Here is a 16,819-nt window from a genome sequence, read left to right as displayed (position 1 = left end):
ACTGCACAAAAGTAATGACCCAAATACAGTCTCACTATGAATGACATCATCGTAAAGTGTAATAACCACCCTTGAAAAATACCTTTGTCTCTCTTCCCATCATGTACTCAAACAAGACCTTCCTGAGGTACTCAAATTCGGTTGGCTCGCTGAAGGGGTCCACGCTGTTGTGTGACAGATCTGTAGAAACAAACAAACACCAGATTCATCAAAATCATTATCACAGACTATCTATCTAAGAACAATAGAGACATTAAGCTCAATGTTAGAGGAAACAGTCACTGTTTTCAAAGCACAGCCTGTACAAAAACTTGGCTGTTCTTTCATTCACTCCAGTTCTGCTGAACACTGCTCCATCAGGGCCATAATTAAAACCAGAGCAGCCATATGACGAACGCATAAATCCGACAAACACTCAACACCAACCATCATCATCTAATAGTGGAACCAACAGAGTCAGAGTGGATGACAATCACAGGATTGGATAAAAAAAAAGTGCATTGTTTCAAACTTTAGATTGAAAACATGTTATGATGCTTTAACCTTTAACATTCATAAAATCTTTCAATTTAACAAAAGGTTCCTTATAGTGGAAAAAAGGTTCTTTGGGGAACCAAATGTTTCACAATTTCTTTGGTTTAGGAGTTTGTTTCAATTCTGAAGTTCGAGCTTTTGCAAGAGTTAATCTTTTAGAACCTGTGCTGGTGATTGAGGACAATTTTCCTCTATTTTGACATCAATAAGATAAGCACGCATTCATAAACTCGATGCATTCATTAAACACACACCCATGACCTTTGCGTGGCAATAATCAGCCTGTAAATCAGAGCACTAGTCGCGCCTCACTTCCAGTGGCAGTAGTTAAGAGCGCCGGCTCGCAGCAACACTGGCACACTATAATGACAGCATTGTGGCTAAATACAAGAAGCTTTGGCTCAGCCTAGGTGGGGGCTTTTCCGTTTTCCACACTGCTTTTTAATGGATAAAGAAGTGTGTGCAGAAACGTAACAGAAGCCATTCAGACCGTGAATGAACAAAAACCAACTTGAGTTATTTAAAAAAAAAAGAAAAAAAAAAAAGCATGTCATGAAGCCGGCAATGGGTGGGCACGTTTCTGCACTGTTGATAGCATGGAAAACATGACATAAAGAGAACAACACAACATTAAGCAGTCCAGCTCAACTTCTACACCTAGCTCGTCATATTTTAGAAATTACAACTGTATTAATTGGGGAGAAGAACACAATTTTTTATCTCACGGAAAGTGATGTACTAGATGCACATAATAAAAGACAGAAATACTTACATGCATAAAAAAAGAAAAAGTTTGGGGTCAGTATATTTTTTTTAAAGAAATTTAATTTCTTTAAAGAAATTAATACTTTTATTCAGTAAGGAGGGACTGAATTGATCAAAACTGGTGATAAAGAGATTAAAAATGTCAGCGATTATTAGAGTTTAACCGCTTTAAGGCATTTAAGCACATATGAAAAAAGACATTATGTAGCAAGCCTTTTTTTGCAAATACAGGTAGTTTAACATATAAATATTATGTTTTGTAACGTTTATGAATGTGGTCCGATCTCCTTAAAACTTGTTTGCTTGTTTAGAATCAGTGGTCGCATGTGCTCAGCAGGTTTCGTGAAGTTTTGAGTTTTCCTTTAGGCTTTATAGGATTTTGGGTAAATTCAGACAGGCCCCTTTTCTAAACGACCCTGTTATAGCTTCCCAAAGGGTAAATTTCAACATTCTTTTTGATAATTATTGACCTAGGGAGTCCAGAGAATTGTACTGCAGATTTGATTGACAACAGTGGTTCTAGAGGCAAAGTTGTCCGGAATGAGGAGTTCTGTCATATGATACGAATATTGCATGTATGTGCGAACAACTGTACAATGCACAATCGCTTACGTTCTTGAAAAATGCGATATTGCCCCCAATCGGCTGGTTTCTTTCAAATTTCTCATAGACCTTTGAGGCCATGAGTTGGGCCTGCTTCAACCATGTCTAATAGGTGCTCAAAATTTATCGGCCACTGGTGGCCATGTTGCACTTATGTCCTTATAGACACTTGTGGCACTTTGGACCAAGACCGTGCACAGAGATTTCCATGTTGATAGGACAAACAGGTGCGTAGGTACAGCCATTTTTATGTTTTTTTTTTCTCTCTCTTATTGCACCACCAAGTGGCCAAGCTCCGCGATTTTTGTAGTGCGACCTCAGACTGAACTCTTACATAAGTGTTCTGAGTTTGGTGAAGATATCTCATTCCATTCAGGAGTTTTACAAAAAGTGGCCCTGCTCCTTTCAACTGTTTTGGTGTCCCTTTGTGACGTGAGTCGAAAGTTAGACTTTTTTTTTGATAATTATTTAAATTCACTCTCCAGAGTATCTTTCTGCACTTGTTTGGTTCCGAATTGGCGAATAACCTAGGACCAGATAATTTTAACTGGAGATCGCTGATCCGTGTGTAGGGCTGAAATCCTATTGTAATTGTTAGTTTGGTCATGGATCAGCGATCTCCACATATTGTGTAGACCAAATCGTAAGTTGAAGAGACTTGAAACTTGGAAGAATGGTAGTACTCACACCGCTGACAACGTCACCAAGGCTTGTTCCAATTGACCTGATGGGGGTTCTATAGCGATCAAGAGTACGAAATTGCTCATAACTCCTAAACCGTCAGTCGTAGGCTCAAGTGTATCATGACATTGGAATCCTTGGCTCACGTCGGTCAAAACACATGCCTCAGATTCGATTGTGAGCCTGGCGAAATTTTCAGGTTTCAGATTTTTTGAAAAACCTACTTTTGCGAACTAGTCATAGGTTTTCTGCCCGATCGGAACCAAACCGGTACAGAAAGATTCTTTGGAGAGTGAAGATCAATAATTATCAAGAAAAAAAAATGTAAACATGAAAAATCATTGTGCATGGTCGTGGTCCAAAACACCCAAAGTGTCTATAAGGACATTGCATATATATATATATATATAAAAAAAAAAAAAATGGCCATCACTGGCCGATGAAGTTTGAGCACCTATTAGACAAGGTTAACAGAGATCGATTGGAAAGAAACTTGGTGGGTCTGTTTAACTTACGGTCCCAAAGGTCTGTGAGAAATTTAAAAGAAATCAACCAGTGGGGGGTGACATCACATTTTTCAAGGGCACACATTATTGTGAATTACATGTTTTTACACACACACACACACACACACACACACACACACACACACACACACACACGATATTCGTATCAAATGATAGAACTTCTCATTCTAGACAACTTTGCCTTTAGAACCACTGATGTCAAACAAAGCTTTTGTTAAATGAGATAATGTTAAATAAAACTACTTTTGTGAACTAGTCCTAGGTTTTTCAATCAATCTGGAAAAAAAAACACTTTCCAGAAATTCACCCTTTTGGGAAACTACAATGGGGTTGTTTAGAAAAGCGGCCTGTCCAAATTTACCCAAAATCCTAAAGCCTAAAGGAAAACTCAAAACTTCAAGAAACCTGGTGAGCACATGTGACGTGATTCTAAACAAGCATTCAAAGTTTTAAGGAGATCAAACCACAGCTGGCGCAACAGTTAACAGTTAAACAGTTTAGCAAGAGTTAAAAAGGATTCAAAAACACTGTATTTCAATGGTAATTGACCTCAACTTGCATAAAACGTTCAAACATTTCATGCATACACTAGATCAATGTCCTGATTCCGAACAACTTTGCCTCTAGGACCACTGCTGTCAATCAAACTGTTTTTTCAATATTTTTTGACATTATTCAAAAAACCTAGCATTGCAAATTACTCCTAGGTTTTAAACGCAACCTCAAAAAAATGTCTAATGTAAATTAAACTATAGGTGGCACTATAACAGTCATAAATGTTAAAATAATCATATTTCTATGGTAAATTACCTGGATTAGCCAAAAATGCTTTTTCAAATGAATGATTTAGGTGGTTACAGCCATGTTAACAAATGTCTTTGTCCTTTTGTGCTTAAATGTCTTAAGTGCTTGAATGTCAGTAATCACTGCTTGCAGCTATATTTTTAATTTTATATCCAGCAAAGAATAAAAGAAAGCGTTTCTTGAGCAGCAAATCATAATTAGAATGATTTCTGAAGAATCATGTGACACAGAAGACTGCAATAATGATGCTGAAAATTGGACTTTGATCACAGGAATAAATTACACCTTAAAATATATTTAAATAGAAAACAGGTATTTTAAACTGCAATAATATTTTACAATTTTACTGCAACTTAATTAAATAAATGCAGCCTTGCTTAGCAGAAGTGGATTCTGTCAAAAACATTTAAACAATCTTACTGACCCCATTTTCACATGTGGTTAACATCATAAGCATCACAAGCACCACAGATGTGCAGTAAATCTCATGGAAGTGATGTAAGGATTAAGCAATTAGTTTTTTAAGTGAAACTGACTTTTGCATTACAGTATCTAGCGTGCACGACCGGCACAGGAGGTACAACCTATGACAGCAGTCTTGCCTCATTAAACCTGTGAATGACTGGCAATTAGCAGAAGGAGCCGTGTGTCTCTCTGGAAAGCCCATTTAACCAGCGCTGAAGACACTGGGATGGCTGAACGTCCAGGAACAGACGGCCTGACGGAGAGAGTTGGAACTCAAGGTGCCGCTGAAACCCAAACAGCCCTTTGATCAGGAAGCATGGAGAAATGAGGGGCTAATAAATAACCCGACCTGTCTGACTGACCCCAAATCAGCCCAGCTTGGCCAACAGGGACGTAACACGAGTCACACCGGTCTCATCTCCAGAACAATACTATTTGATTGAGGAACTGGTTTACGATCGCCATTAACACATGCTTAAACTGTTGAATGCATAATGAACAAAATGCATAAATAATACAGAATTGTTACAGTACAATATCAAACTTGTTTACAAAAAAACAGTTTTATTGGCCGTTTCTCAAGAAGTTTATCTCTTGTGAACAACTATTAAGTAATTTATGGGTAGTCAGAAGGTCAAAAAGACTTAAACTACTGTCCCTGTAATGTAGAGGCCACACAGATAAGCTGACGAACAGAGATGATAAATGGACAGGGTCTGTTTGTGTATAAAGTTTGTTTAGTTGCATGCCAGACGGAGATGTCTTCAAAGAAAGAACTCATCTGGGAATGTATTTAGAGGAACATTTAATGTGGTTTGTGAGGAGAGGGGATGAATCCGTTTCAAAACCTAGAGAGCCACCTACCTTGACAGCACTGTAAGGCATCATAGACACACTTTCAACATGAAGACTGATCTAAAACACTTTCTTTGGAACAAATTTAGCATTGCAAGTATATATTGTGGATTATGCAATAGCCGAAAGCATTGCCACAATCTCTGTGAAAAAAAATTATCCAGGAAATGTGATTAATCCAACATGACTGTCAAGTTGAAAGCACTTCAGTTTTACCCCATCATGTATTTTCTGATAGTTGGGGTTTCTTTTTAATATTAGTAACTTCAAACTTAATTGAAATTGTGGTCAAACTGCTGCAAAAGTGTTTAAAATTGGTCTCATTTCAAGGTCTTGAATGTAAAAATATTGTGAAATATTATTCGAATTTAAAATATTTGTTTTCTACGTGAAAATATTATGAAATGCAATTTATTCTTGTCATGCAAAGCTGAATTTACTGCATCATTACTCAAGTTTTCAAGAAATCCTTTTAATATGCTGATTTGCTGCTCAAGGAACATTTCTGATTCTTATCAAATGTTAAAAACTATGAAAGCCCATTTCAAGCACTGAATAAAAAAATTAAAAAAGGTTGTGACTTTTTATCTCACAATTCTGACTTTTTTTCTTGTAATTGTGTGACATTAACTCAACATTCTGACTTTTTTTTCTCATAAATGTGAGTTTGTATCTCAATTTTGAGGGAAAAATGCTGATATGTTCTCAGAATTGTAACTTTATGTCTGCCAATTCTGACTTTATAATTCACAAATGCATGTTTATTTCACGCAATTCTGACTTGATTTCTCAGAATTGCAAGTTTATATTTCACAATTCTGAGTAAAAAGTCAGGATTGCGAGATTTAAGCTCCCAATTGCGACTTTATGCCTGCCGTTTCTGACTTTCTAACTCACAAATTTAAGTTTATATCAAAATACTAACTCAAAATTGCAAGTTTATAATTTTTTGTCATTTTTAAAACATATTTTTGATTTTATTTTTCAGGATTCTTCGATGAATAAAAAGTTTAAAAGAACAGCATTTGATATAGAAATCCTTTAAACTATTGTAACATTGCACTTTTGAGCAATTTAATGCCTCATTGATGAAGTGTTCATTTCTTTAAAAAAACAATAGTATATTTAAAAACATGATTGTGCAATGCGAATTGCTTTATTTTATTCCTTACGATTTAATTTTATGTTGTCTTTAATTGACTAGTCCACCTTAAAATAAAAATGTAGTCTGCTTTAGTGTCACTTTCGCACAACCAAAACCCAAATTACATTCATTCCTTCAAGTAACACAAAAGCTGTTATTCTGATGCTGATGTTGGTGCAGCTCTTGTCCAAACAATGCAAGTACAAAAGACAAAGCAGATCTTTGAGACGGCTGTCTGAATCTGGGGTCAATCGTGGGAACTGGGGAGAAACACGGTCTGTGAAAACCATTAGATTCAGAGATGAGCTCTTTATTACACCAGCAGGGAAGGGCTGTGGAGGGGCAGATTTTCTCCTCTTGCTGCCCATATGTTTAAGCTCCACATATGTGTGTGATTGATAGTGGGGTGCTAAAGCGCAGCTCTCCTGCGGTGACCGATCGCTCGGAGCTAGTGAGAACGAAGGTGAGGTTTATCTGCCAAGGGTCAGTGTGCCACATCATTTATTAACCTCTGGGAGCTACAGGAGATACTTGACACGCATTTTACAGTCACTAGGTGGCTTAAACCCCCAAAATCATATTACAAACAGATAAATAAGACCATAAATGACATCTGGATAACAGCTGGCCTTAGATAGATTGTTCTGTATGCCCCCAGGTAGACGATATAGCATTCGAAAGCCATCTTTGTAGAAAATGTTGTTCACGGTTATTTACCTCTATATGAGCTTCCCAGGTGAGTCACCACTGCGTTTTTATGGGAGCGTCTTAGTTTGTCTTCTAGTGCATGAATCTGAAAATAAAGAACACAAATGCAAATTGTGCATAATAAATTTTACACTAATGCATTTAGCAGACACCTTTATCCAAAGCAACCGAAAAGACAAATGCAAAGTATTTCATTACTAAATCCCACTGCGATCTTAACTCTCATGTTGGGTTTCAGTCATTTTGAACTGGAGAGGATTTCTTCTTCTCAAAAATGCTAGTTATATTATTGCATTGGACTGAAACGGATTGACTTCCCATTAGATAAAATCACACAAGGTATAAAAACTTTCCAAAAAAGTTGATAATTTTTGTGCTTTTGGGATTTCTCCCCCCATTTTTTCTACACTTGTGGTCTACAAAAAAGAAACTGTTTATGCACCTCTCATTTTTATTTTATCACCAAAAACTGTATTTAATTTTTTAGCAGCTTGTTTTCTTTCAATAAGCATATAGGCTTTCAGGGCTCGACAGTGTGACCGTTTTAATCGCATTTGCGACTGAAAACTACTGCATGCAACTATGAAAAAATATTTAGGAGCACCATGTGCGACTGACCAGATCAGCATATTTGTGTTTGCGCTCAGGGGAGCTTCAAAGGTTTCTATGTGTTTTAGCAACGTTTAGTAATGTATCACAGACATATCTCCCAAATCCTTTCATAAACAAAGTGTAGAGAGAGTGTAAATAAAAGATAGATTGTGCAGTGTAGAGAGCGTCATTAATTATAATGGAACTTTGTGAGACTGTGATGAACAAAGATAAGTGACCGCTTTTAATGTTTTTAAGGAAGTTTGTAAATGAGATATTGATTTAATACAGCAGTTTAATAAACAACAAGTTATTATTAAGTGACTTACATTGTATGACTATAACACTATTGCCTGATTTTGCTGCTTCGTCATCAAAAATAGTCTGAAACGAGTCACAACTGAGCCGCTGCGCATCTCCATTCAAACACAGTGGTGTTTCATTTATGAATGAACGTGCGTTTTTAAACAAATGTAGTGAAATTATTAATTTCCCATTCATAAAGACAGTCACTTGCTTTATTTCTGAATGAACCAGCTGTTCGAACGAATCAAATGAATAAATGATTCAGTAATTAAATCAGTGTCTTGCCGACACCTGCTGGCAGATTTAGTTTCATTTTAAAGTCATTTTTCAGTTCTTTAAATCATTTAATATTTCTGTGTTTAAAATGTTATATTTAAAACATTAATCTCAACATGAATTTATAAATTTGACTGCACTCATGTCTCTTCTGAGCCTCATTAAACATGAAAATACACCTACAAGCCAATTTTGTGTTCTTCTGTGCCACCTCTGTAGTACAAATTAATTTTGTTAATACTGATTTCATTTGATTCTTATCCGACTTGTTCTGTTGTTTTAATTAGAAATTTTAAAAAGCTTAAAGAATACATATTTTTTAAAAATTTGACAAAAGATGACATACTTTTAATGAAGCTAGAAAAATTCCATTATAAAGGTAAAAACAAAATTCCCCTGTAAGTCACTTTAAGGAGTCAAATATCACCTCGTAATGGGAAAGCTACTTTTTTTTTAATCAGATTTTTAAAATATTGCTTAGAATGTGCTCCTGAAATTTTGACTGTGCTCCTAAACATAAAAGTAAGTGTAAAGCCCTTGCTTTGTCTACGAATAAGCACAGGTTTTGTATTTCTTTTTGGAACTGTTTGTTTGCAGGCTTGATTGATTTAGCTTATTCACCTCAGTTTTTGAGTGGAAAATTGTGTGGACAATTTTGGCAATGCTCACTCAAAAACTGAGGTGCATAAGCTCAGATCAAAGAGGTCTATGATTAATCAGCTCTAAAAAAAAAACACAAACCCTGTGCTAACTGAAAGAAAACAAGTTTGTAAAAATGTCGGGGAAAATATGGCATAATGAGAAATTTACGAGCCAGTCATTTTTGACAAGGAACATCAAATTAGGTTAGGATTTTCTTCCTCTAACTCAAATTAGCAACAATGTATGGCCCAGGGTGAATCCGGGTTATAAAAATAAAGGTATGCCCAATGTGTGTGCCTCCCCGTGTGAGTTTGCGTTCGTGTGGGGTGAGAGAAACAGCATGAGTGCTGCTGTAACTGTTTGTAAGGTTGAAATAAGAGTAAACAGATGTGCGGTGTAATGAATCTAATGTTATTTCGGTTTTTCACAGCTGGAGGAGTGCAGGAGCTCTGGGAATGTGACGGTTGGTAAACACTCCTCTGTGAATCAAGTTGTGTCATTTGCCAACACTTCGTAGGCCTAAAACATTTGTAAGCATGCAACCCAAGCATTTTTAGCTTCTTCTATGGTCAGTTTTCTTGTTGCTGCTGTCATGGAAGAGCAGGTTAGTTAAACTGTCAACAATGTTTATAGCTTGTTACCCGTTTAGAGGTACTGACACCCAACAAACTAAACTATATGACTTTCTGTTAGTATATCTCTTCACTTACCCTGTCATGGTATTCTTGCTCTTTTAACCTGGCCTCACTCAACATAGTCGTCTTTTCTGCAAGCTGAACCTGATTGGACAATGAGAGAAAAAACAGAGGACAAAATATAAACGAATGGAAAGTAAGAGCAACATGTAGAGGTACAAAACAGTTCAGACGTTTGAGGTCAGTATGAACTTTTAAATGTCTTTGAAAGAAGTCTATTATGCTCATTACAGCTGCATTTCTGTGATCAAAATACACTAAATGTGAGTTTGTATCTCAATTCTGACTTTCTGAAGCAATTGCAAGTTATAAAGTCCAATTTTGAGGGAAAATGCTGATATATTCTCAGAATCTGCCAATCTGACTTTATAATTCACAAATGCGAGTTTGTCATAGTATTCTGAGAAAAAAACTCTGATTTGAGACTTGATTTCTCAGAATTGGAAGTTTATATCTCACAATTCTGAGAAAAAAGTCAGAACTTCTGACTTTATAATTCACAAATGTGAGTTTATATCACGAAATTCTGAGAAAAAACTGATTGGAGAGTTTAAATTTCGCAATTCTGACTTAATTTCTCAGAATTGCAGGTTTATATCTCACAATTCTCAGGAAAAAAGTCAGAATTGCGAGATGTAAACTCGCAATTGCAAGAAAAAACGTCAGAACTGTAAGATAAAAAGTCACAATTACTTAAAACAAATTTTAGTTTTTAAGTGAAAGTTTTTGAAAAGTCTCCTATGCTCATTAGAGCTGCATTCCTTTGATCAAAAATACACTAAATGTTAGTTTGTATCTCAATTCGGACTTTTTGAAGCAATTGCGAGTTATAAAGTCCAATTTTGAGGGAAAAATGCTGATATCTTCTCAGAATTGCGAGTTTATGTCTGCCAATTCTGACCTTATAATTCACAAATGCGAGTTTGTCATGGAATTCTGAGAAAAAAAACTTTGATTTGAGAGTTTAAATTTTGCAATTCTGATATTATAACTTACAATTGCGAGTTTATATCATGCAATTCTGACTTGATTTCTCAGAATTGCAAGTTATCATCAAAATTCTGAGAAAAAAGTCAGAACTGCAAGATGTAAACTCGCAATTGCAAGAAAAAATATCAGAATTGTGAGATAAAAACTGATATCTTCTAAGAATTGCGAGTTTGTCATGCAATTCTGACTTTATAATTCACAAATGTGAGTTTATATCATGAAAGTCTGAGAACAAAACTGATTTGAGAGGTTAAAATTTGCAATTCTGACTTAATTTCTTAGAATTGCAAGTTTATATCTCACAATTCTCAGAAAAAGTCATAATTGCAAAAACTTGCAACTGCAAGAAAGTTTTTGAAAAAAAGTCTCTTATGCTCATTAGAGCTGCATTTCTTTGATCAAAAATACACTAAATGTTAGTTTGTATCTCAATTCGGACTTTTTGAAGCAACTGCGAGTTATAAAGTCCAATTTTGAGGAAAAATGTTGATATCTACTCAGAATTGCGAGTTTATGTCTGCCAATTCTGACTTTATAATTCACAAATGCGAGTTTGTCATGTAATTCTGAGAAAAAAACTTTGATTTGAGAGTTTAAATCTTGCAATTCTGATATTATAACTTACAATTGCGAGTTTATATCATGCAATTCTGACTTGATTTCTCAGAATTGCAAGTTATCATCAAAATTCTGAGAAAAAAGTCACAACTGCAAGATGTAAACTCGCAATTGCAAGAAAAAATATCAGAATTGTGAGATAAAAATTGATATCTTCTAAGAATTGCGAGTTTATGTCATGCAATTCTTATGTTATGCTCATTAGAGCTGCATTTCTTTGATCAAAAATACACTAAACACATTCAAATTCTTATTATTTTTTACAATGTAAAATAATGGTTTTCTATTTGAACATATTTTAAAATGCAATTTATTCCTGTGATGCAAAGCTGAATTTTCAGCATCATTACTTCAGTCTTCAGTGTCACATGACCATTCAGAAATCATTCTAATAGTCTAATTTGACACTCAAGAAACATTTCTGATTATTATTAATGTTGAAAACAGTTGTGCTGCTTCATAATTTTATGGAAAACATGATTTCTTCAGGATTCTTTGATGAATAGAGAGACTATAAGAACAGCATTTATTTGAAATCTTTAGTAATGTCTTTACTGTCACTTTTGATTAATTCAAAGCATCACTGCTGAATAAAAGTATTCATTTCTTACTAAAAACAATCATTTCTGAGCAGTCAGCTAGCCATGGGAGTTAGTCGGTAAAACAGATGAAAATTAAACCTACCCTTAACTCTTCAAGACCCTGAAACACAAAACAGAATCAGCAGGTCAAACAACTGCATTAACACATATATATATATATTTTTTAGTTGTGTTTGCACATAGAAGACTTGTGACATCAGACTGCAAAAATGCAGCATGGGCTCCAAAGTTGCACTGTGTGTTTCACGTCTGTGTGAGAAAGCTCTTTGTAACCGCACTGAACACACATGAGGACCGCTTTATCCTGAACAAGGCTCAACTTTTTGCCTCTTTCCAAGCGTGCATTGCTCGCCTGAGAGCGGCACTACGGCATAAATCTAACAGCTCGGGATGCTCTCTGAGGGGTTAATTGAGAACAGAGACTGTCTGTTTAAGGCCTCTTTCTCAGGGATGCATTCCAAACCTTTTCAGGAAATTCATTCCAATGGCCTATTCTGGATTGAGACTATTACGCTGCAATTTAGAGTCTGCAAATTAGGTCTATTAAGTCAGTAGAGACTTGTAAGACTCGACTATCAAGGTTAAATTTCAGGTTACTATATATTTAATGCCATTTAATGTAACAATAATAACACATCCAGCTGATTCTTTATGATTCTGTGATTTACATTCATTCAATTAGCAGAGTAAGAGCAGCTGCACAGGTGTCTGACATCAATAGACATGCATATATGCACAGAAAGAAATATATAATATAAAGAAAGATCTTCTTTTAAAGAAACAGTTTGCCCAGAAATGAAGATTTTGCCATTGCCATTATTTACTCCCCTTTTTTTGGAAAACTGCCTTTAATGGTTAATGGTTTATTTAGATAGGAAATTTCATTTTATTATAACATTTAGTTTTAAATCAAATTTATATAATTTATAATTTATTATATTATTATTTATTATAATAAGTCATTTAAATATATCAAATATAATAAATATAAAGCCTATATATTCTGTGAGCATGTTTAATTGCATTATTTTTTAATAATTAAGATTCATTATTTTAATTATAGCTTTTAGTTTTTATTAAATTTATATTATTTATAATTTATTATATTATTATTTATTACTATATATAAAGTAATTTATATATAAATAAAAAAAATAAATATAAAATAAATTGAAAGCCCATATATTCCGCGGACATGCTTAGTCGCATTATTTTTTTATAATTAAGATTCATTATTTTAAATATGGCTTTTAGTTTTAATCAAATTTATATTATTTATAATTTATTATATTATTATTTATTATTATATATAAAGTAATTTACGTATACATACACACATATATATATATATATATATATATATATATATATATATATATATATATATATATATATATATATATATATATCTCTAAAGGCTATATATTATTATTATTATTATTATTATTATATAAAGTAATTTACATATAAATAAATATAAATTTAAAGGCCATATATTCTGTGAGCATGTTTAATTGCATTATTTTTAAGTAAGTAAGATTCATTATTGAAATTATATCCTTTAGTTTTAATCAAATTTATATGTACAATTTATTATATTATTACTATTTATAAAGTAATTTATTTTTAAATAATTTACATATAAATAAATACATATAAATTTAAAGCCCATACAGTACACTCATGTTTAATAGCATTATTTTTTAATAATTCAGATTTATGTAGGTTAAGATTAAGATGTATATTATTTATTACTAAATATAAAATAATTTAAAAATAAATAAATATAAATTCAAAGCCCAAATATTCTGCGGACATGTTTAATTGCATTTTTTTTTTTATTAAGATTCATTATTTTAATTATGGCAAGCCAATATATTTTGGGTTGCATATTTAATTGCTTTTTTTTTTATTACATTTGCATAAAATGAATAAATAAATAATTTAATTAATTAATATGCATTTTTTAGGATTTATTCATTTTAATTATGGCTAATTATTTAAATTTAAAGCCAAAATATTTTTGAGTTGCATGTTTAAATGCATTATTTTTTAAGACTTAAATACGCATAAAATCATCATTTAATTAAACACGGCAGCTCTAATCTTAATGCATATCCATACAAAACACAGAAAATAAATAGCTCCCAGATGAAGACGGTATGTTAACTGTGGCTGTACCTGAGGGCCGCTGAGACTCCTCTGCTGTAGCTCCTCTAACTCCTTCTGCACCTCCCACACGCGGTCGCCCATCTCCACTTCGCGATTCTACAGGAAGACCAAACTCTGAGCAAATGCGCCATTTCTGTCCGAATCATTTTACAGTGCTGCCATACTGTATTCATTTTCAGGTCATAAACTTGGGTCTTAAAAGGCACAAGTAAACAATAAGATCTATAAGATACGAAAATAATCCTATCGCAAATAGTTAGCATACTTCTCTGTCAGGATGGACGTAAGCAGCATAAGGTCTGCATCATTTCCTACAGTTCCTTACAGCTCTAGGGGGAGTTGGAGGTGCTAGTTGACTGAGGTAAGTGTTTCCTGATGATACACAAACTATTCGCTGAAACCTGAACTTACTGGCCTTATGTGGGGGAATTTAGCAAAAGCAATAAACTCCTCACAAAATTCTTCCTGTGTCCTTCTATAAAGTTGAACGAATAATGCATCTGCTGGTCATTAACAAACAATTATATACAAAAGCTACAGTTTCAGTTTGTTTGGCTGTACCTGAAGGACCTGTTCGTAACGCTGAACCGTTCTGTTTAGGTCTTCTTCCTTCTGAGCGATTATTTTCTGAAGTTCACTGACTTCTTCCCGATGGCTGTTTATAAGCTCGGATTCAACACCCTGAGCTTTCTCTGCGTGGAAATAATAAACAGGAAAGTACAGTAAGGAGACATGAAGGTCACCATAAAGTTACCATCACTGAGTATAAAACACTCATTTCCAGACTGGATGCATTACATGGCAGGATTGAAAACACATGGCAAACCAATCACAAGTTTCATATGTCATATTTCCTGAGTCCAGTAAATCAGCAAATGTGTATAACTATATGAAAACACAGTTTGTCCAGTGCTTTCCAAGACTATCTGTACCTGGTTTTATTCAGTATTTAAAAAAAAAAAAATTTATACTCAAAGGAGGGAGTACTTCACTCCAAAATGAAAATTATGTCGTCTTTTACATTCTCACGTTGTTCCAAAAGCAATATGAATTTCTTTCTTCCATGGAACACAAAGGATGTCAGGCAGAATGTTCACAACGCTCCTTTATACAAAAAAATTTGACCAACGCTGCCAAATTTTCACTTTTTTTGCGAGCAATTCTCAAAATTATGAGAAATAAAGTCATAATTCTGAGAAATAAAGTCAATTCTGACTATAACATGCAACTGCGACTTTATATCCCACAAATCTCACTACTTTTCTCGAAAATCTGAGTTTATATTTCACAATTCTGAGAAAAAAAGTCTGAATTGAATCTATTACACAATTCTGCCAAAAGTTCACTTTTTGGTGAGCAATTCTCAAAATTCTGAGACATAAAGTCGCAATTGTGAGAAAAAGTCAGAATTGTGAAATTTAAATATTCTTTTTTTTTCCTCAGAATTGGACTTTATAACGCAATTGTGAGTTCACATCTCATAGTTCTGAGAAAAGAAGACAGAATTGCAAGATATAAACTCGGAATTGTGAGAAAAAAACTTCTCATATCTCACAATTTGAGTTTATATCTTGCAATTCTGACTGTGTAATACGCAATTGCGACTTTATATCCCAAAGGTCTCATGACTGTTCTCACAAACTTGAGTTTATATCTCTCAATTCTGACTATAACTGTAACTTTACATCCCACAATTGTAAATACTTTTCTCACAAATTTGAGTTTATATTTCACAAATCTGACTTTATTTCTCAAAATTGCAAGTTTATATCTCGCAATTTTGACTTTATAACACGCAATTGACTTTATATTAATTGTCACTAATTTTCTCGCAAATCTAAGTTTATATTTCACAATTCTGAGAAAAAAAATCTGAATTGCGAGTTTGACATATTCTAAGATAACATGTATTGCGAATTATAAGAAGAATTGCACAATGCAATTGTGAGAAAAAGAAGTCAGAATTGTGAGATAAAAAGTTGCAATTTCCTTTTATATTTTGTTATTAAATGGGGGAAACAGGCTCCCATATTATACCCAGGGTGCGATTTGCCGGGGGGGATGGGGGGGATTTCCCCCCCTCTGGTCTATGCATCCCTACCTCTGCTGAATTATTTTTATCCACGGCAGGGATGAAACGTCCCGCGAAGCCGCTTCTACGATCTAAATCAAATGATTCGCAATCCGATTGGAGTGCCTCGAAACAGTGAATCTTTTTGCTACGCAGTTGTTTACTGACTCGGAGTTTCCAAAAAAGCTCAGTTGATACTTTGCTTACCTTCCCTATAAAATTTATTCGTTGTTTGAAAATAAATCATTACTAATAGACCTAACTTACGATGTTTTTATTAAATTGTGATCACATAATACAGCTTCCGTCGTTTCATGACCTGACACTCGTTATCTGCTTCTTGCCTAAAAAGACGGGTATATAATGCGCGTTGTTAACAGATTACACTAACAGTTTGGTCAACCTCTGCCTATCAAAACCATCCCCCCCTCTGTTTTTTTCACAAATCGCACCCTGATTATACCCATCATAGTAGTGTCCATTAAACAGTACTACCATGGTAGCATGAGCAAAAAACTGTACATTCGTACTGCAGAGATTCCTAGAAACAGGTTACATGCCCTTCTTACCAATTGTTTCCTTTACTGAACCTTCCAGTTCCTTTTCCTTCAGGGCCATCTGAGTGTTGAACTCCCTCATTAACTGCTTAAGAGCAGAATTCTGTTTCATTTCCATATCTTCCATTTCAAGCCTGGAAAAAAAAAACATATGAACTCTGGGAACAATGCTGTAGCAGAACATATGCATCCTTATCAAGAAGAAACATAAAG

General features: G+C 34.2%; 1 protein-coding gene across 1 annotated transcript in view; it reads right to left on the bottom strand.

The window, feature by feature from the left end:
• golga4 (golgin A4) overlaps window positions 1-16,819 on the bottom strand; it is a 117,818-nt gene that overhangs the window by 7,281 nt on the left and 93,718 nt on the right. The window contains exons 16-22 of the mRNA XM_073834562.1: window positions 16,619-16,740; window positions 14,540-14,670; window positions 13,988-14,074; window positions 11,889-11,906; window positions 9,612-9,680; window positions 7,096-7,171; window positions 83-180 (exon numbers count right to left, since the gene is read on the bottom strand). Of these exons, the coding sequence (XP_073690663.1) occupies window positions 83-180; window positions 7,096-7,171; window positions 9,612-9,680; window positions 11,889-11,906; window positions 13,988-14,074; window positions 14,540-14,670; window positions 16,619-16,740 (601 nt within the window). The remainder of the gene's footprint in view (window positions 1-82; window positions 181-7,095; window positions 7,172-9,611; window positions 9,681-11,888; window positions 11,907-13,987; window positions 14,075-14,539; window positions 14,671-16,618; window positions 16,741-16,819) is intronic.

Source organism: Garra rufa, chromosome 2, assembly GCF_049309525.1.
Source record: "Garra rufa chromosome 2, GarRuf1.0, whole genome shotgun sequence".
Lineage (NCBI taxonomy): Eukaryota > Metazoa > Chordata > Actinopteri > Cypriniformes > Cyprinidae > Garra > Garra rufa.
This window is presented reverse-complemented; position numbering and strand designations above follow the sequence as displayed.